The 21,859-nt window shown below is 40.5% G+C and overlaps 1 protein-coding gene across 1 annotated transcript in view; it reads right to left on the reverse strand.

Annotated features, from left to right (window-relative positions):
• Window positions 1-21,859, reverse strand: part of CDC20B (cell division cycle 20B) — a 33,928-nt gene continuing 12,069 nt past the window's right edge. The window contains exons 3-12 of the mRNA XM_075526986.1: window positions 20,213-20,429; window positions 18,447-18,568; window positions 14,232-14,331; window positions 11,396-11,506; window positions 9,562-9,758; window positions 8,607-8,701; window positions 5,477-5,705; window positions 4,256-4,381; window positions 3,416-3,533; window positions 1-245 (exon numbers count right to left, since the gene is read on the reverse strand). Of these exons, the coding sequence (XP_075383101.1) occupies window positions 82-245; window positions 3,416-3,533; window positions 4,256-4,381; window positions 5,477-5,705; window positions 8,607-8,701; window positions 9,562-9,758; window positions 11,396-11,506; window positions 14,232-14,331; window positions 18,447-18,568; window positions 20,213-20,429 (1,479 nt within the window). The 3' untranslated portion in view covers window positions 1-81. The remainder of the gene's footprint in view (window positions 246-3,415; window positions 3,534-4,255; window positions 4,382-5,476; window positions 5,706-8,606; window positions 8,702-9,561; window positions 9,759-11,395; window positions 11,507-14,231; window positions 14,332-18,446; window positions 18,569-20,212; window positions 20,430-21,859) is intronic.

Genomic DNA, 21,859 nt, shown 5'->3' on the forward strand with positions numbered 1-21,859 from the left:
TTTCCACTGGAAGGAACACACATATTTTGAATTATTGAATGGGCTAAGTACATTTAATCACTTGCTTTCAAGGAAAAAAAGTCACAAGAATGAGCTCAGATAACCATTAGAAAAAGCCTTGCTGCTGTGCTTGCTCTCCCAAGACTCGTGGCATTTCCACAGACAACCTATTCCATCAGCCGCAACAGAAAAGAGCCTGCTGTGATCTGGGCTCAGGGCTATATGCAGGACTCTCCCTTTGTGACCTGTAAAATAAAATACATACAAAAAATGCAAAGATACATCACAATTCTACACTGATTATGCCAATCACTTTCACCACCCCCACCCACAGCATGGCTTGTTCCACTTCTACTGGAGCAGCTCAAAATGCTGCATAGGATGCACGGAGCTAGCATTATCTATAGAATATTTTCACATTAAGAGCAAGCTGAAGGCAATATTTTCTTATTAGGGACCAGGCTTTAACTGCCAGGACTGCACCACATTGAGAAGACGTTTCTGTCAAAGGAGAACATGGAACCTGAACTCTTGATTCTCCACTGCATTTACAACATCAGTCCCATCTGTGTTTGGTAATGTGTCTCACTGCTGAGCTTTCCCATCTGGCTGCACACACCTTGCAGATGGTTTGCAGCTGATCCAACAATCATGAGATAGTGTCTCCAGCTGCTCAGTTATTACTGTTAAGGAGATCTTTTAACAGTGATCCCACTGAATATTTATTGGAATTGTACATTGAGTTTGTCTGTAGTTGTAGTAAACTTTGGGAACCAGACACTGAAGGACAGAAGCTAGCCCAGTCTAGCAGCACAAAGAACGTACAAAATTCATTGATCTGGTTATACAAGTATCTCCCTCAGTAGAAGCAACTGAATTTGAACTGAAGGCAGAAAGAGTCTGGTATCAAACTGAGACTGTTGAGACCTGTATTCACCTCTGCTTTCCTTTATCATCTAGCACAATGTCAATGCTAAGCAAACCCATGAGGTTTTTAGGCACACAGGGGAATGAGAACTTAGAAGCCTTTTTACTCTAAGTTACTGGCCATTAGCTTCTCTGGTTGGGTGAGTTACTGACAAGCATATAGCCAAGCTAGTCACCCAAGGGGAAAAAAAGAAACTTCTGAGACATACTGTATTTTATCTAAAACAGACCAGATGAACCACATCCTAAAAGGAAGTGTTGGGTGACCAACTTGAATGAATGTAGGTCACCTATGTCCTCCCATCATCTGTACCAGAGTTCTCCATGAACACAATAGGTATAGCACCTCTCTAGCTCAAAATAATATGATGAGGTTAAATATGTGAGGAACTGTAAAGCCCTCTGGAACTGTGGTACTTCACAATGGTACCTGACGAAGATCCATAGGACTGTTGTAGATGGACAGTCTGCCCTAAGTTTGCAAAGCTGCTACAATGGCTCTCTGGAGCCACTGTGACTAAAAGCAAGTATCTGCTGTCCTGGTGCTGAGTAATGTGTGTCCCACCTAAACTTGGTGACTAGAATTTTGACAACACCACTAAATTATTTCAGCAGAGATTAATTTTTAGGCTTTGCTCCTTCTCAGGTTATTGAAGTGTACACAATCTTTGTCAATACTTAAGACCATGAGTTGACAACTCAGCGAATTCTTCACACTGTCTCCATTCAGTGTCTGTAACAACTTTGAAGGAAGAGCTGGAGATGTAGTCTTTGGAGGCATCCAAAACTATGCATGACACTGACTGAAATCTGATTAATAGTTTCAGTCAAGAAGATGTGAAGGGGGATAGGGATAAATTAGAAAAGCTGAAATTATTCATTTCCATGTTTTCTGACTGGAGACAGCTAGGGCTTTATTTCATTGTTTCAAGATCACATTCAGATACTTTTCAAAGCAATTACATATTTTGTTTGCTTGTATGTTTTCTTTGATCTACAACAACTTTTCTAAGGGGAGGGCATTTACATCCAAAAGGAATCTTTTTTCCTAGTAAATTACTCTAATAGTTCTATCAGAAGTATCTCAAAAATTGACTCAGTGCTATAAAAAGGTTATATTCTTTCAGCTGTTATTCTGTTCTGAATATGCCCAGTAATAGTCAACCTCAATTACTAAAGTACTCAACAGTAGCTGACGGTGCTTCATTGTTAGCTGAGGTCTTCAGCTCTTTGCAGGAGGATTAAACAATGAGACTCAGTTACGATTTATCTGTTCTTTTCTTTGGGTGTAAAACTCATGTGGTTAAGGGTGTCTGAGGCTGATTTAGAACCATCTCACAATCATCCATCATAGTACTTTTTCTGAACATATTTTGATACATTGACAATTTCTTCCAACATTCAATTGCTTATAGTAAGGTAATAAGAGTCTTCATAAGCAGGAATATATCTGTGTAACAATTACCTGGTCTTTTTGTTCACAAAAATTAGTTTCTCTTGCAGATAAGTAAACTGAATAGGAAACAGGATGATAAGTAACCCTCCAGCTTCACCAAATTACCAATGCAGTTGACTTACATGGTAAATGTTTTACACCACACACTAGTACAAAAAGTATTTGTAAATATCAGCTGTTAGATTAAAAATCCAAAGCTTCTTTGGCCATATCTTGTCAGTGAGTGTGAAAAAACAACCATACTTGTGAAAACGCAGACAGTGTGCAAATAATTTGTTTTTTCTTTTAACTTCAGATGCTTCTATTGGATCACTTCAGTTAACACTGAAACAAGTAAAACTTAATGGATAGAAGTGACAGCAAGCATCAGAAACAAGAAGGCTTAATAGCAAGGAACAACTTTTATGTGTAGTGTAGCCCTACAGCTCCAAGGACCAATACAGAGCTGCAAGGAAACTCCACTTTCCTCTAGCTGTCAGCACAGTACAAGAGAAACACACTGCACTGCATTGCTTCACAGCCAAAATCATTAAAACCCAGACAGCTCTAAATAACACATGAAGGTTTATTTCAAAAGTCATTAGGAAGCTGGTTCAGTATCCTTCCATGATGATCTGCAAAATTGAAGAGCCACATCTGTTTTGAGTTATCTAGAAGGCCATCAGCCTAGAATATATTGGAAGCAACCTGACATTAGCACACTCAGTCCACGCCTAGTAAGCCTTAGGGAGAAGTGCAAATCCATATCCTGCACCTGGGACGGCCTTAGAAATTATAGGATAGAATCCCACCATTAAAACCAAGGAATTTTACAGAAGCAACTTATACTACTATCTTAATAAGTCAACCTGTACAATCCCATGCATCAGGATTGTGCACATGAATGCATGCATGTAGGCAGAGAGAGGATGTGTAGGTGACTGCTCTTTTAACTCTATTTTATGTAAATGCATAAGGTATGCACTTGCAAAAACGCACTGATTAGACAGATAGTTAACTGAAATAGTTCAAACTATTAACTGAAATACTTGCCATAGAGTTGTGACGAATTGACAAGCATGGGATACTTCCATATTTTCATCTGATTTCCAGGAAGGCCTTGTGCAGTCATCAGTTCGCTGGTTTTGGGTAACCAGAGCAAGGAACAAATCTATTGCAATTTAAAATTCTGCTTTAGTTTTCAGAAAGGGTCAACATGCACCATTCAATAGATTTGAAATGTTATCTACAATGTTGAAACAAGCTACTGAGAAACAGTCCCAGGAGAATATTTACTTATTTAGAAGGATCGTTTCATTCCTTACAACGCTTTGAAGTACAGTTGCTTTATTGTCCTATCTAAACGTGATAATAGCCTATCAGTATAAAACCAAAGCCCTTCAAACACATCCTCAGCTAAGCTGTAATAGCTCCAGGAAAATCAACAGCTATGCTGTTTTACTCTAGCTGAGAATCTGTTCCTCTGTCTCCTAAAATTCAAACTCCAGAGATGGATGTTTGCCCTCTGACTCTTACACCTCTTCTCACCCCAGCACTCTGGGAATTTTCCCTCCCCTCAACATTCTCTCCATATCAAGAGTTTTGGCCAAAACTATTATTGCCAATAAGGAAAAGATGATGAGAAGTGTCTGGCTGCAAGACCACCTCCTCTTCAATCACTTCTGTGTGGAGACAGAAGTGGTGAATAAGAAACAAACTGCTTGAGTCCAATCACACACTGCAGTGCCGAATGTAGCACAATTGCACATCCAAAGAAAATCCTGCTGTTCCTCTGACCACAGAACCACCCTCAAAGTCATTGGGCGTTTGCCAAATGAGCACAGCTATACAAGAAGAGCATAGCCTAAGTATGCAGACATTTCATCATTTCACCTGAGAATCTGTAGCTGCACTTTGGATGATTTTCTCACAATTTATGTCCCAGACACGCAAAATCCCATCTTTCATTCCACCCCCTGTAGCAAGGACTTTGGACTGCCAAGGACACCAGTTCACCGCCTAAAAAAAAAGAAACAGATGCCAGAACAGACTAGGAGGTTAGCTGAAAAAACAGAGTAGATTTTGCTTAAAAGCTTAGTTGGAAAAATGGACTGCAACAAGCACCCAGAATGCACCTTTGGCTTTTTTCACCCTACACCATGATCTTCCTCCATACATACACAGCAATTGAGAATCCCAAAACTCCAAATGCTGCTTCCTTTGCCATTGCTTCACAGTAGCTTACACTGTCCCACATATGCTCATAAAACTCCAGCTTCTCTGCTTACCCTTCACAGGCCACAGATTCACACCTCAGTACCAGAAGCACCCAGCAGGATACAGTCTTACTGCCTAAGCCAAGCCATCACAAAAGCCTAAGCAACATGACTACAGGGCTTACAAGAGATCTGTTTATTCTGAGATATTTCCAGGATATGCCTGAGGCCCAGACTCTACCTGAAGAAAACCTACTGAGAACTGAATTCCACCTATTTCAATAACCTCTGACCCTTCAACACCAGCACTTCAAGCCAGCCTCAGATTTTTCTGGGAGGATAAACAGCTTATAAATGCTGGACTCCCCTGCCTCTTATTGCTGATGTCTGTCCTCTCTCCCACACAGACTGGGACTTCATAAAGATGAAGAATCTAAGTTGTCTCATTTCCAGTTTCTTACTTTGGATTCTTTGCTACCAGCAATGACATGAAAATATGGGCAGGAAGGCAAAAGAAACCTCATATTTAAAATAATTTCAGCAGAGACAATTTTCCAAAACTGCAAAAATTGAAAGATCCTGTTTGTTAACTTGTAAGTATTGCCCCACCAAAGTTTTCTGTGAAAAACAGAGGAGAAGGCTGTAAATTTTATCTCTATTTGGCATTATATTTACAAAGGCCTACTAATCCAGTAAAATTTCCTGATCAAAGCCCTAGCAAACTTATCTGTGACTTGGAGTGAGGAGAACTGGCCTTAAAATTAACTGCATCACAGTCAGGAGAGAAGAAGCTAATAGAAATCAGTGAGATAATTTGAAAAATTCCCTAACTGTCCACATCAACAAAGTGATTTCATGAGAGCAAGTACAGAAAAGCAGACATTCCTTTTCCATATACCTTAACTGCTGAGGAATGAGGTATGGTTTTCAGTGGCTGTGACTGCAATTTCGCACCAGGGTCACTAGGCCAGATATTCAATATACCATCACTAGACCCACTTGCCAGCAACTGGTTGGTTAGTGACCATTTCAGGCTGCAAATGCTCTGTCTGTTTTGGCAAAGAGTCCCAACATGGTGCTGAGCAACGCGGACATCATGGTGATGAATAGATCCTAGTCGTGAACCACTGTAGATGAAAAAAGACAGCATGGGTTTAATGTTAAAGACGACAAGCTACATCATCACACTGATGTTTCTTCAGCGGTTTCAGAAACAAACCACATCAGAGTGAAACGTGTCTGCAGAACGACAGTATTTCAGTAAAAGGAAACATAAATGAACTATCAAAAGCACACCCTGACTGTAGAGGTGGCTGACAACAGAAAGGAGCCAAGCAGATGCTCAGTTCAACCCAGGCAGAATACCTGTTCTCTCTCATGGTTTTCATTTCCCTGAAGATATATTGCATTGTGTGCCACTAATCTGCACCCTGTTCAACTATCAAGCCATTTAATATAAACTCTTTCCTGTTCCTCATGAAAAATAGTTTCACAAGATGATTTTTGCCAAGGCTAGATATGACTCCATGCCCAACAAAGACGCAGTGTAAAACTGCATTGCTTGGGGAAAGGGCTTACTAGCAAGTAACAGTGTGTTCTTTGGTTCTGTCCCTTCCCTTGTTCCCTTTCTTCCTCCCACTTCCAAGCTTAAAGAATATCTGCACAGCTTGACACTGTTGCACTAATTGCCTGTTAGGAAATGGATGCATGGTTTTACACCCAGTATCATCAGTCTACCAAAGGAAAGAAGAAATACCCTGCCTGGAAGCACAGCTACTGTTACAGCTTAGCTCCTCGATATGGGTTTTACACATCAATAGTAGAGTTGAACTGAAAATACTGAAAATACCTTGCAGCGCATTTTCTTTTCCTGCCTTTCTAAGGATATTACCTACATTAAACCTATGATAAAACAGGAGAGCTTCCTGATGGAAATTCACACTTCCAACTATTCTGATGACACTGAAAAAATCAGCAAGTTCAATACCATCTTTCTGGGTATCTGAGAAACAGATATCTGACATTACTGCAATAGATTAATTTAAGGCAATAATGACTGGAGACTTTCCCATACTGGCTCTTAAGAATTTTTCAGATGCAAGTTGAGTGACTTGGAAGCTCTAAAAATGCACACACAAAACTGACTGATTGCAAAAAACATCATTCTATTATGCTTGTATTACGGACTTGCCGAGCTCTTAAAGTTCACAGAAGCATGAAAGATTGCAACCAAGCAGTGCTCCAGTGAATATTAAGCACATCTTTATGGAAAATACCTATGAAGATACATGGGAATAAGTGCATTACATGCAAAGGTATCACCATTTGCCTCCTGAAGATTTATATAAATTTTTCCTACTAAATAATAAGCAGAAAATCTAACCAAGAGAAACAGAATTGAATTGCCAGTGTTGGCCATATTCAGGTTTTCAGTAATTCTAGTGGTATGAGTAGGAAGGAACTGGGCTCCTGAGAATCCTGGCTGAAAGGACATTTTTCCAATTAGCACAAAAAGAAATCAGAATTATTTGCTTTTGACACAGAAGATGTTTTGCTAAAAACACACAAAAAAATTTTTGTGACAGGTTAATTTATGGTACTGAAATTTATTTACATGTTCACGATGATGTGTTGGTTGGACTATTTTTAACCACAGAAATTAGTATGTAATCCCAAAGTATCAATTGTCCACAGTGAAGTTTACTGTAAGAATGCTGCTCTTATATTAGTAACAATGAATATTAACTCCACGTCTTTTTTTCTACTTATACAGATATTTTAACCCTGCCCTAATGTTAGAATGAACTGTTTAGTTTCAAACCTAGCAAGAGAAATAAATGTTATCTCAACCTAATCTGTCAACTATAACTGTAGTTCATAGGTTCATGCTGAATTTTATCATCAATTTCTACTCAGAGAGATCTGTAATTTAAGTTTCTGTTGTTTTCACTCCTTTGGCCAAGCTGAAATGCAAACTGAAACTAATGCCTACTGTAATAAGGTTATGCCACTTGGCATTGGCAGGATGTTCTAGCTGCATTCTTGTAACTTAACACACCCAGCATACCTGCTCCAGCAACAGCATTTTATTAACTGGTTGTTCAGCTGGTATCCTTGTACCTCACTCCACCCAGCAGACCTAATACAATCAAAAGCCAGAGCATCTTGTGAAATCAAAATAAAACTACCTCTAGTGTTCCTATCCAGACATACTAGTTTCATTTTGAGTTTAACAATAAAATCAGTCCACCCTTGCTATTATTTCTGCGTTTAAGTAAAACAGAAGACTATCACATGATTTTAAAATTGTAGAAGCATCCATCATAAACAAGTCTGCCCTCAGCCCCTTCAAGTCTGAGTCAAAGATCTGAAACAGAAAATGGGAGGCAAAAAACCACAAAAGAGTACACTTGATCTTTCTCATCTGAGTCCCCAGACTGAAATGATTCCTAAATATAAAATATTCACCAGCGAGTGTAAAATTCACCCTTGGCAAAGCAAAGGTCAACCACTTCAATCCTCCTTGGATTGTGGATAACAATGAGCTGGCCTTCATCTGTAGATACACAGCTAAAGAGATGTGCAACTCTAACAGCTGTTTTTTGCTGTGCATCTGAAAAGACAGATGCAGTCTTGATATCAATGGAGGGGCAGTCCAAAATGCCCTGTCCCCAGCACCAGGCAGGCTAGGATTTTTGGAGTCCAGACCCACTGGAGACAACACCATTTCAAGCTCAGGCTTTTCACAAAACCAGAGCCACAGCCTCCACATCCTAGTGAAATCCTGCAAGTGGTGACAGCTTTCTGGAAGGAGAGTAGGAAACAGAGTCTAAAGAGCCAGACTAAATCCCCTCTGGCTGCTTTCCTGTCATACAGTAAATCTACATGTGATTTCTGAGATGGCCAATAAGTAGAGGGACAGGATAAATCACCTTTGAGCAAAGCCAATGAAAACAGCTAAAACAAATGGGACATTTGTCTAAGTAAAAGCAGCAGAACTCTTTCTGGGAATATACTATACCACTCACCTGCTCAGAATATAATGATTCCAGCTCAGAGCTCCAACTACAGACAGGTGACCAAACATATTTCTCAATCTCTTTTTGGTTTCAATGTCCCACAGCTGCCAATCCAAAACAAACACAAAATACAAATTTAACAACAAAAAGAAAAAAATTTTTTTTCTCTTCGTTTGCAAGTAAGCCACTACCTCATTCTGATTTGACATATGGACAACCTCAAGCTCATTTGTTTCACAAGTAAGACAAGAAAGAGTGTTTCCAAATTGTGGCATCTATATCAGTGACACTGAAGTCAGACAGGATTGAACGGAATGCACATCTCTGAGTTTAAAGCTATTTATTTACATGTCAGTATTTGGAAGTTCATATTGAAAGCACTGGCCTTCAATACCTTCACATTGCTGACTCAGGACTGCAGCAGGTAGATTCCCATATTATCTAGCACCTCAGCCAAAGTCCCACAAAAATCTTTTGGTAATAGGACTGTCCTATAACAGCAGGCTGAGAGGTATGTGTATAATCAGACTGAAGTCAAATTCTCTTGTGTGAATCCATAAAGAGAGTTTTGACTTGAGTTCTTAAGGCACTGATCGCTAGAGTGATCTTAGCAAGACAGATACAAAAATAGCCTGTGCTGAGTAAAATAATTTAATGAAAGAGTTCCTCTTACTGGTGGGAAAAAAATCTGATTGTCCCTGCACAACTGAATCATTAATTCAGTCATCAGCTTTTTAGTGGCTTCAGAGGCTCCATTACATATAGATAACACTGGATGTCACTAAGCTGTTCAGTAAGGTGCAGCATGATACAGGGAAGTGCTATATATTGTCTCCAGCAGAGTTCTTCTGTAGTTTATCCAATCTTTTTCATTTGTTTCCTTAAAAAAAAATCAGTATCAAATTGTCTTGTGGCCACTTTAGCTAAAAATGGAGAAAGACTAAAAAAGTAAATTATCTAGTACTTGCACTTCTCCATCACTGGTGCCAATTGCAAGGCAAGTTCCTTCTTTTATCCAAGCCAGAGATGAAATGTATTTGGAACTGGAATTCAAATCAATGCTTGCAATGGCTTGAAGAGTTCCTCCATTCCAGATGTGTGCAGCAGGTCCTACAGCAATAGCAATGAGATTTTCAAGGCTCCAGTCCAGTATGTTTAGATCTAGAAGAAAGCTACTAAAAATTACTGCAATAAAGTCATAGGTAATAGAATGGGGTGAGGGGGAGTATGGTTTTGGGGGAAAGAGGTGCTTTTTTTTAATAGCTATGGAAAAACTTCAAGAGAATGGTTCTATGAAACCATTACTAGCAAGTATTCCTCCTACATGAAGGAGAGTATCTCTAACAAGCCAAGGTCTTCATAAGGCTACTGTCCACAAACGGGCATGTTTGCACAGCAGGATCTGACTTACAGCTTCCCCACTAGAATTTTTTAATATATCACGCTGCATTTGCCACTCACTCTGCCACCAGAAATGAGGCTCCTCCACCAACAGCTACAGTTCTAAACACACCCTTGTTCCAAGGTAATTCTTGTTATTGAGAAAGACATAGGAGAGAGTCTATATGCTACCGTCTGTCCTACATCCTCAGGTTAATGATGACATTTACCCTGCACATGATAGGAAAAAACATGCAGAAAGGAATTAGGGAAATTCTGCTCCTCATCTTCAGAGCTTGCTCAGCAAGCGTATGATGGAAGTAGTTTCCACTGCCCCTGATGGTGGGTGCATTGCACTTGCAGATCCTGGCACAGCAAGTCACTACTGCGATTAGCCTCAGAACAGCCTGCTATGTCAGGTAGGACAGAAGAACTTGGTATACAACATTTAATACCAACCCAGGACATTCTCCCATGTCAAGGGAAATCCTCAGCTGTTCATTTAGGGCAGCTTAAAAGTCATTTTGCATGACCCCTGAAGCACGGAAGATTGTTACCATAGGCCAAAGTCTGACATCGTATTTTTGTAACTAAAATCACTCTGAAGAACAGCTGATCCGTCAGTCAGCTGTTTGACTACAGTCCTGGTTGTTGCAGCCAGAAATAAGTATTAAGAAATCACTTCCAAAGACTTCTGTTAGTGCTGTTAGTCTTGGGACATACCTTGTGCACAATCAGTGTAAATCATACAAACAAACCTTTGTCCTGTTCATAGATATACACAAACACTTGCATGAATATGTTGAAAAAACCTCCACAGGGAAAATTAAGAACACTTGCACATACAGAGTTGTTCGTTAGATCTTATGAAGTGTTAAAACATGTATTTGCTGCTGTAGACTAGAGGTCCATGTGTGTTCATGTGTAACTTGTGCATGTTTAATTTTTGCCTGTGCACCACCAGACATAAGTGAGAATTTAGTTCAGAAGGTATCTATCATCCAAACCATAAACAATGTCACTGATGTCTCCCAAAATAAGAGATTTCCAAGTCTGCTCAATAAAGTTGCTGCCGTGTTGACCGGCTGCTACATATCCAAGGCTGACAGCTGAAACGTTTAACTTAATTAAGCGGAAGTAAGTATATTGGTTTGATGTGAAAGTTGTATTGAGATCTATAGCTGAAAGAAACCGCATGAGAGTTAAGTAGTATTGATCCTAGGGTTTGATCAGTCATGTCTCCATCCTGGGACAGGCAGTTTTCAAACATGCATCCTTATAAGAAAAATTACATCATGCATATGTGCTGCAGAGTTTCCATTTTATGCAAAGGGGACACACCTTCACCATCTTTCTTGACACATACATAAGAATTCCCAGTCTCTGCAAAAATCACCACACAGGAGAAATTAACTTACAGTAATCATTGCGCAATCCAGTAATATGAAGCCTCACTTCTGGCTCCAATGGTACAGAAGGCTTCATGATGGTAACAGCTCTAAACTCATTCTGGGTCCCCTCTCGGCATCCTGTATTTGAAGATTCACCACACACAAATCAGTAATGCAAAACACCACCAGTTTTTCTCAGGCCTAAGCCTTTCACATCCTCACTATATTTGTCTCTCCATGACCCAGAGGAGGCCAGAAGGGTCTAATCTATCCTGGATAGGCTCAAAACACTAGACACACTAAACTAGATGAAAGGCACCTTTTACCACCTCTTTCAAACCTCCATGGATTTAGTCAGCTAGAACGGAGAATAGGGTCCACTACATTTTGTTTAAATTGTACTACAGCTCAATACAGAACATGGGGGTTTTTGTCTTTTTCACCTTAGTTTTCTGTCAAAAGTTGTTAGTAGTGGAATGTTTCATATGTGCTCTACCACTTCAAAACCCTATCATAAAGCAATTAACTCTTTTGCTTTCTGGTGTTCGTTTCCCACCAAAAGGTCTCCCCCATCAATACCTAACCACAGGAAAAGGTTTTTAAAGCACACGCACTTTGATCACAGCACACTAAGCTTGTGACAACACATAAGCGAGAAACAAAAGCAAATACAAGTATGAGCAAACAGAATACTCATCCTTTGTGGTCATTGTCTACATTATACTGCAAGGACTCCTAAACATCATAGGAAAAAAGCCAGATCATTAGCACTATGAATCATGTAATGCTAGATTTTTATGTGTAAGAAATTATCTTGCTGTAAAGTGCAGAGCAGAAAGCTGGAGATTCACATTTCTGCATTTTTCTCTGTGTTTTGACTTCCTTTTTGAATTATTCTCCAGAAGGGAGTATTTAGAATGAATATCAAAAGTTTCAGGGGCAGAAGACATAACTTATCTCTACAACTAACCTTCTTTGTTCAAAAAAGTTCAACACTGCCAAAGTTTTTGTACTCTGTAACTTAAATACACACAAAAACATCATATATGGAATTCCAATGACAAACTGTGGAGAACTTATTTCACACAGTCTTTCCCTACTCTGTCCTCAATCTTCTCCCTTAATCCAAAATTCATTTCTGCCAGACAACAAATGTTTCCGTCTCAGCTGTGGTACCCCCTCTCTCTCTCCAAATAAAGACTGAAGATGACCAAGAAGCAGCCACAGTGATTTTCTTCTGTATCTAAAATTTTGTGGAGTTAAACAATCAAGCAGGCTTGCAGGAGCGACCTTCTCAGATCTGACCAATGGGATATGTAACACAGCATTTTAACCCTAAAAAGGTCTAAAATCAGTGAAATGAGATATCTCTGTACAGAAAAATCTGTATTTCTAATATCTAGGCTTTTGGTTATTTTTTGAAAACTTTACCAAACCTTTCTGAACCCAGCCCAGTAAGATAATTCAGGAAAACTAAGGCACCTAATCGCAACAGTTGGATGAATGGCAACACTTCTGAAACACTCTGAAAATGTTTTTCTTCTTTAACATTGGTAGCTGGTATTGAGCAGTGAGATATAAAGGGTGAAATAATTTCTGTAACTCATTTCAGACCTCTCTTGTCTCATAAGTAATTCATCTACCCCAAATTCATACTGATCACGCTTTCAGCTCTATTCACGTACTTCATAGACACATGAATGTGCATAACAGGCTTTTTAATTAGTGGAAAATAAGCTTAGTTACACCATTTTGTGTTATTTTGCCTGGGTGCTAGCAGATATCACTGACTTTTGATAGGATTTCGGCTCTCACATGCTTGTGTCACTTCTCAAAATGAGACTCAGGAAGTGGTAAATAGTCAGTACTGTCACACCAGACCACTTGATCAACAAGTAGGTGGGTGGAATAAAACCTGTATTCCTAATACCTGTATTCATTTGCCATCAAGAATAAAAATACTGTGACTAATCCCTATACTGTTGCTATTGACTGCTCTGAAATGAGTCTTATTTGCATGGAGAAGAGCAACAAAGGAATATATAAATCTAGCACATAGCCTCCAACTTCTACAGGAGCTGAACTCCAGATTCATAAAGAAGCTGTTTCTCACTGTTTTTACATGAGCATTAATCAGGCCCTGACCGGCAAGAACCTGTCATAGACAGAAATAGCCAGATCACCAAAACAAATGATCTGTCCAAGACAGAACACAACAAAATATTGGTCTGATATTTAATGAACTGCCTCATACTCAAATAACTCTGGGACTATCTGTATTATTTCACAGGTTATCTCCTCACATCCCACCTGTTTTCCAATTGCCTGATCATTCACAATCCCTTATGCTCATTCATTCCTAGGATATCTTTTGGAGCAAATTAACCAACTCCCCCGCAGATTAAACCAGAGGCAGTGTAAGGGACAGTTTGCTGCAGCTACCTTTCTCTACAGGTAGGAGCAACAAGACCCCACCACCTCTGCATATCTTGCACTCTCATGTACCCAGCAGTCTATGTGATGCATATCCTGTGGCCATTCTGCAGCACAACGCATATAATTTGTAGGGTTCTGAAACTGAAAAGCCGAAAGGAAATTAATGTTTTAGGGCCACCAATGCATCAGATGGGGGCCAAAGGAGAGCCAGGTAAAATACTAGGGGTTAACCACACTGGCAGAGGTGGAATACTATCTCTTCACAGGCGGTGGGAACTCTAGAAGTAGCCCTGAGCAGTGTAGATCTCAGCCACTTAGTGTTATTCTGTCCAGTTCTGCTGGAACTGGTAGATGCACTTGCTTTTCCAGTATAGATGCATCCTTACTGTTCCGTGTGCATGAGAATATTTGCTATATTGGAACATACCTTTCCAGATGCAATTAGTATTTTCACAGACCTTCATGTCACCGCTTTCTGCAATGTTATATCCAACCTCCTGGACTACTGGAAGCTGAGAAGGACATTTCTGCCAATACATTGAAGTGAAAACATGACTGAATGAAGAAATCTGTTGAAAAACATATTTAAGCATCATGCATAACACAAATCCCACCAAAGGGCTCAACACTCGTTACATAAAAGCTTCAAAACAGCTTGTCTCTTGGATAAGAGATCAGTAACAAATACAGAATACTAGTGTCCAAATCGTGTGCTCTAACTTGAGCCACCATCTTGCCTTCCATAAAATACCAATTCACTGGTAATGAACACACAAACTTTAAAAAAGCTGTTTGAACAAGGCCATCTTACCAGTGGAAGAGGTCCCAGGCCCTGTACATCTGTAGGTACTACCACAGGTCACCTGCCAAACCTTAGTGCCCTCTTGTCCTCTTCTGAAGTAGCATTTAGGCTAATTTTACCAGCATACAATGTCATGTTTTCTGCATGCAGACAGTAAGTCTGATGCCTCAGGCTTGCTCTGTGAGGGAAGATCAGTTTTGTGGTGCATACACTGCAGGGCCATTGATTCCAGCATGAGACCTACTGGATGTCAGAGTCCTCTCTCAAACCAGAGTCCCAGAGCCTGGACTCCATGATCCCATTCCTTAAACCAGTATTACAATATGAAACTGAAAATATATACATGGTGTCTCAGAGGAGTAAGATTTTTTTAATTACATCATTATCATTTGCTTGGGTGTCAAAGAAACAGATGATGCAGCGGACAAAGATAAGAAAAGGGAGATCTGAATTGTTATTGGAACTTTTTATTTTTAAAAAAAAAAATTAGCTTAGGCCTTTAGCCAAGATTCAGGCAAAGGCTCAGATCAGCTCACACACCATATGAATCTCTTCACCAATACCTAGTGATATGCATTTCTTCACAATGTTCACTGAGTTGAATGCTCTGATGCCAGCTGTCTGTTTGGTCTGTAATTCTTTATTTACAGTCAGGTGGAAATGCAGCTGATATTTTTACCAGCCAGTCAAGATTAGTATGTTCTTCCTCCAATGCCCATGAAACCTGTCTTTCCAAGCACACTCAGTGTTACTTTTCTTCAAAATCCTGTTGCAATCACAATAAGAAATGTCTTACAAAAACATAGCTGGAAAAAAAGTGTTCCTCCTTTACATATCTCAGCTGTTCTACAGCAGGCCTTCAACTTTGAGAGGCACTTCCTGTATCATTTATATAGACAACTTGGCAGAAAACTAATCAGATTGCTTAGATCTGTGTCCATGTAAAATAAGCGCAGACATTTCTGTGAAAAACTGACTGTGTATACAAGGAAGTAATCTTTTGGCCCACAAAGAGACCACACACATTCACAGGAATGTGAGAAGATTTTATTTTCAATGCATCCCATCCCTTTATGGTACCAGGCAGCACAAATTAAATAGTCATTAATTGCTATACCTAAGAAGATTAATAAATTTCATATGGTTTTAGCCAAGACTGACTTCCAAATGGTTTTAGGAAGAACTTGGGGTTTGGTCATCCCACAATGTTATCTCAAAGACCCCCACATAACACTTTTAGGAAATGGTTGTGATCCTTGATGTAGAACTCTGAATATCTTAACTCAACTCCTGCTTGTAAATTACAGTGTAATTCTAGGTAAGTCACTTCACTGTAGAGATGAGACTGACACATGGCTCATATTGGAACCAGGACTGTTTAATATCTTCATCAATGACATAGTGTGATCAAGTCCACTCTCAGCAAATTTGCAGATGACACCAAGCTGAGTGTGTAGCTGACACACCTGAGGGACAGAATGCCATCCAGAGGGACCTGGACAAGATCCAGAAGTGGGCCACTGCGAACCTCAGGAGGTTCAACAAGGACAAGTGCAAGGTCCTGTAACTGGGTCGGGGCAACTCCCGGTATCAATACAGGCTGGGGGATGAAGGGATTGAGAGCAGCCCTGACGAAAAGGACTTGGGGGTACTGGTGGATGAAAAGCTGGACATGAGCCGGCAATATGGGCTCACAGCAATATGCTGGGCTGCATCAAAAGAAGCAATGGCCAGCAGGTCGAGGGAGGTGATTCTGCCCCTCTCCTCCGCTCTGGTGAGACCCCACCTGGAGCACTGTGTCCAGCTCTGGAGCCCTCAGCACAGGAAAGACATGGACCTGTTGGAGTGGGTCCAGAGGAGGGCCACAAAAATGATCAGGGGGATGGAGCACCTCTCCTATGAGGAAAGGCTGAGAGAGTTGGGGTTGTTCAGCCTGGAGAAGAGAAGGCTCTGGGGACACCGTATTGCACCCTTTCAGTACTTAAAGGGGGCTTATAAGAAAGATGGGGACAGACTTTTTGATAGGGCCGGTTGTGACAGGACAAGGCATAGTGGTTTTAAACTAAAAGAGGGTAGATTCAGATTAGATATAACAAAGAAATTTTTTACAATGAGGGTGATGAAACACTGGAACCTGTTGCCCAGAGTGGTTGAAGATGCACCATCCCTGGAAGAACAGTGGTCTGAGCAACCTGATCTAGTTGCAGATGTCCCTGCTCATTGCAGAGGGGTTAGACTAGATGACCTGTAAAGGTCCCTTCCAACCCAAACCATTCTGTGACTCTATGACTAAGAGTGAAGACAATGGCATGTACTCATCTTTTAAAAGACGTTACATTTTAAGGAAGGAAGAAAGTTTTACATACATTACTTCATAGCAAGTTCTTATCATCTCACAAAAAAGTTTTATTAAATTTCTCTGTGGGGTAGATTCAACTAAGATTACTAAACCCATTGAGTTGTATATTTTAACAATTCTAAAATTCACAGACTCTCCAATCAGACCATGGAGGGGGGTGGGAAGGAAGAAAGCACTGTTGTTGAAAGAAGGATTTTCCAGACTATGTTGCCTATTTAGAAAGGAAAGTGATTGCCCCAAGGACCAGGTTTCCCAGAATGATGTAAAAGCATGGTATCTTTCAAACATCCAATGACCTTCAACAGTACAACTATTACAAGGTATCAATCGACAAGCCTGTTAGCCCACCTGTCCTGACACTACCTCCTTTTCTTAGAAGTTGAGCTTGATACCCTCACAGAAAATTCTCAATAATATTGATTAAGGATTATAAACCACTGTAAGCAAGGACATTGTGTATGCATCTCTGAAGCATCCTCACTCAACAGTTATGGTCATAAAAAGTAATCACGTGAAAACAGCTATCAGCATCTTCAGTACTGATCTTGTAACTGGTGCAATCAAGGAAGGGGGAGCACAAGAAAAAGCATGGTCACTGACTAAAAGTTTATAACTTAATATATGAACAGTCACAATCAGATAGCACTAAAATAGAGAGGTGTTTCTGAGTGTAATGTTACGGTAATAACTTTTATTAATACAGACAAGTATCACCATGCTTCACATGAGAAGTCAATTTTCAAGAAGTTAGTGAACAGAAACAGGTGGGTGGCTGGAACACAGGTTTATTTAAGATGACCAAAAAGCAATGGATAATGCCTAAGAAGAAAAAAAATTGATGTGTCAGTGTCCACTGGGAAAAAAGAAGGGATAAAGTGTACAGCAATAGAAAACAACACCTAAATGGGAAGTGATCTGAAGTCTTTGTTTCCCATGTGAGGCAGATTCCATGTGTTCTTTCATCCTTGGCCAAGAATCTGACCTTCTATTGTCATGACAAAAAATTTTATTCTCAGAAAGCTACTTTTGGCAAATTTTTCATAGCACCTCGTTCTGTCTACGTGACAAAATTAAAAGCTACATCCTGCAAAACTGAAGAAATTTTCTTCTTCACACATAGCAGTTATTAAAACAAGCGGAAAACTGAGTCATTCATGCTTTTCATGTGAATTTTTTACAATATACATTTTCCCTCAGAGGTAACAAACGTATCTTGAGGGCTTCATTAGCTTGGTTTCAATTTCAGTTTGCAGGACAATAGCCTGGAGGAAGGGGAGAGAAGCTGAATCAAATAAATGATGAAGCAATTGCTCCTGACATTTCCCTAGCAGACATTTCCTAAATGGACCTCTTCTTGTTACTGTTCTCGATGTCAATAAGGTAGTATCTGCACAACAGATTCCAGGCGAAAGATAAAGTAAAAAAAACCACATCAGGAAAGCAAATACGCTACCTGTGCATTTGAATGTTACGTTACTCACCTGTTTTTCTTCCATTTCAGCTCTCCTGTTATTCCTCCCTTCCAAGCCTGCTGCAGCATGACTACCAGGTAGAGTGACAATGGTTTTCATGATGGAGAGTTTCTTAGGCACCTGAGGTGTCACTGGAAAAAGCAATTTTAACAGAAACAATACCTTTAAAAACCATACATGGGGATATTTGTCAAGTGCTTTTCAGAATAGCACTGATTTCACAGTAGCAGTACTCTAAAAGCAAATCTGACACACTAAGTGGGACAATGCAAACACCGACATTCGAACCAGTCACCCTGCTTTCCTTTTGTCAGTGAAGAGAAAGAGACATTTCTACAGTACTATTCATCTTATCCTAAAAGAGATGTCTAAAAAATGTCAGATTGATCATTCCCTTTCTAAAGGGTGCCTGTTTACTACTGCAGCTCATATCCAGCCTTAGATTTACTGACTGATTACACAGGACCCTACCCCATAGGAATCAATACCTGATTTCCCAGAACCATACAGGCTTTCACCACTGCTTACAGGACTGAGACAGCATGCAGGATTTTCTATTCTAGAAACTGAAGTAGGGAAGACTTCACCTTGTTTTAGAACCTGTGTTTGCTAGAGCTGGGCATGTATTATTGAACAGCTCTGGTATTCTGCTTAGCAGAAGACAGAATTGCACTTTGTGACCAACAGCCATAGCATCGTAGGAACACATCTTGAACACTAAACAGCATCTTTTATTTGCTCTCTAAAGATTTCAATTATTGATCAAGAAATGAGTCTTGTTTAGTTCCCTAGATCTTCCAGGAAGCTCTTGTACATGCAGCACGTAAACCCTTCTCCACTTCCCCTAGCACTGCTGGAAGTAAGAGTCAGTGAGCTCAAAGGCTCATTTTACCTTTCCTCAGCTCCCTCTGTTGTTGACAGAGAAAAAGAGCCTCCCCTAGAGCCCGTTCTTCTCCAGACCAAGTCAGAGTACTGACAGTTTGATCTGTGCTCTGAATGGTCCTCACACAAGTCTCTCGCTAAGGTGAGCTGAGTGTGAGTGTCCCTTGACCACTGTCCCTTTGTCAATACCTGCAGCCTTATGCATTGGAGGAGAGACAATAACACAGGGCAAGCTTCTCCTTCAGTAAGCGTACACTATACCACATCCAGGCATGCAGACTAGTCCGAGTTCCACAGTTATGGCCAGGTCTGCGGTAGCTGTGTTTAAGGCAAAGGAGAAGCAGAAGGAAGGGGAGGCCTGTATGAATTCTCCAGCTCTCCTGTCAGTTATTATTAACTATTCCAGATATGAAGGTGCAGCAACAAACCCTTGCGCTATTACAGCCCAGTGCAACTTAAACCCAGTCCAATACAGCCCCCATCATAGAGCAAAAAAGATTGGTCTGCAACAGGCACTGCTTGGCTGGGGATGAGACTTTCTTTCCTCTCTTCCTTTTCACCCCCCCTTGATGTCAGCTGTCTGTATGTCCTGCTGTCCTAGGCTGTCTGCACATTGGTAACAGGAACCTTGGGCCCAGCTTTCCTCTCATGACAGCAGCGTACTCCCACTGAAAGGATGCTGGCCCTGAGCTCGCTCTGCCTGTGAAGGTCTGCACAGAATGCTGCTGCTGCACACTGCCATACCCAGAGCCCCTGACAACTGGGCACAGGGGAACACCAACCCACACCTTACACTAATTCCCCACTCCAGGTTATTTCTGAATTCCCTGCATGAGGCCACCCTCTATACGAAAACGTCCCTGTCTATACGAAAACGCTGCATCCTGTCTGACCTGGAGCTCTCCCAGGTGTGCTGATGAGCTGGGGCCCGCCGGAGGCACAAAGCTGGGCCAGGCCGCGGGCCCTGCGCGGCTTCTCCGCGCCGCCTCTCGCGTGCAGCTGCTGCCATCTTGTGACAATAGGGCTGCTTGCCACCGGAGCCCTGGCCGCCAGCTTCTTCTTAATGGAGCTCTTAAACCTGGAATACGTGGTCCTTTCTGAGTCTAGGACCTGCACAAGTGAACGGAGACAAAACACCACAATTAGTCATGACTTAATAGCACTCTGTCCCTTCACAGTGTTTCAAGTTTTCCAGTGCCACGCCGCCTGGGCTCAGCCCACCTCACAGCAGGCGGGCATGGAAATAGATTTTGAGCTGAGGATGGCTCCAGCAGTCAGTCACCCAGGTGGAGAAAGAGTGAGGGGGGAAAAAAAAACAAACAAAAAAAAAAACAACCAGAAAGAAACAAATGTTTCTGGTCAGATAAGTACGCCTGAATCAACCGTCACGCAGAAAGCCTGTGGCAAAGAAGAAAACTAAATTTGTGTCATTCGTGTAGTAGGCTACAGCACTCAAAAGACCCAAGGCATCTTCAGACATTTAGCGTAGGATCCTGGGTCTGATCTTTCCTGAGAGATGGGCATTTGGACAAACCCACGTGTTGGCTGTCTGGAATCAGGCTGGTTTTTTGATCTTCATCCAAAGAAGAACTTCACTCATTTCTGATTTCTGAATCTTCTCACCACTGCTGTGGTTTGCTCATGTTATTATTTTGTATGTTATCTTACACTTTTTAATACATTAAGGTGTAGTAAATAAAGATTAAATGACAGATTTATATTTCTTACTTTCAAATTCATTCATAGAGCAATTTGTGTCAGAAAAAAACATAAAACATAAGAATGTATGAAAATTTGACATGTAAGAGCCTAGATAATATTGAATACAAGATTCTGTTATTCAGACAGTTTTAAAGCAATGTTTTAGGGAAAACAGTGAAAGTAACAACAGTAAGAAAGCACAGCAAGTATAATGGGCTTCTGGATCATTATTAGGTACTCCAGTAAATATCTGTAACATATTAAGTCTTGTATTTTTTTTTTAATTTCTGAAATAATATTAGATGCAAATTACAAGCTGTTGAGACATAACTTAGACACCATGATTTTGCATGGATTTTCTGAAATCAAACACATTCAAACTTGCTTTTAAAGTCACCATTAGTCACCTGTGTTTGCTTCTTGAGTACAGCTTTGTTCATTTCAGCACATAAGTCTGTGTCTTTTCTGTCCCCACCACCAAAAGAAACACCACGCTCACAGGCCTCACTGCCAGGCAGAGACCAAGCCTCACATGTCCTCAGATCACAGGAATCACCCGTACAAATACTGACATTTCACAGTATTTCCAAAGCATCTCTCCGTTACGTAGAGCTGTGTGAAACTCTCTATATAGTCTTGTTAAACAAAATGAACATGGACCTTAGCTATTAGAGAACATTACAGAAATGTTTGAACATACCACTATGATACTGTACAAATCAAGGATAGTTGAGGCAGTATCGAAGTCACTGAAAAGCAACAGACCCCTAGATTGCATATTTCACCTTCAGAAAGTCCCATTCTATTTTCATCCTTTAAAATGTAGCCTCTAAGTGCAA

This window comes from Mycteria americana, chromosome Z, assembly GCF_035582795.1.
Source record: "Mycteria americana isolate JAX WOST 10 ecotype Jacksonville Zoo and Gardens chromosome Z, USCA_MyAme_1.0, whole genome shotgun sequence".
NCBI lineage: Eukaryota > Metazoa > Chordata > Aves > Ciconiiformes > Ciconiidae > Mycteria > Mycteria americana.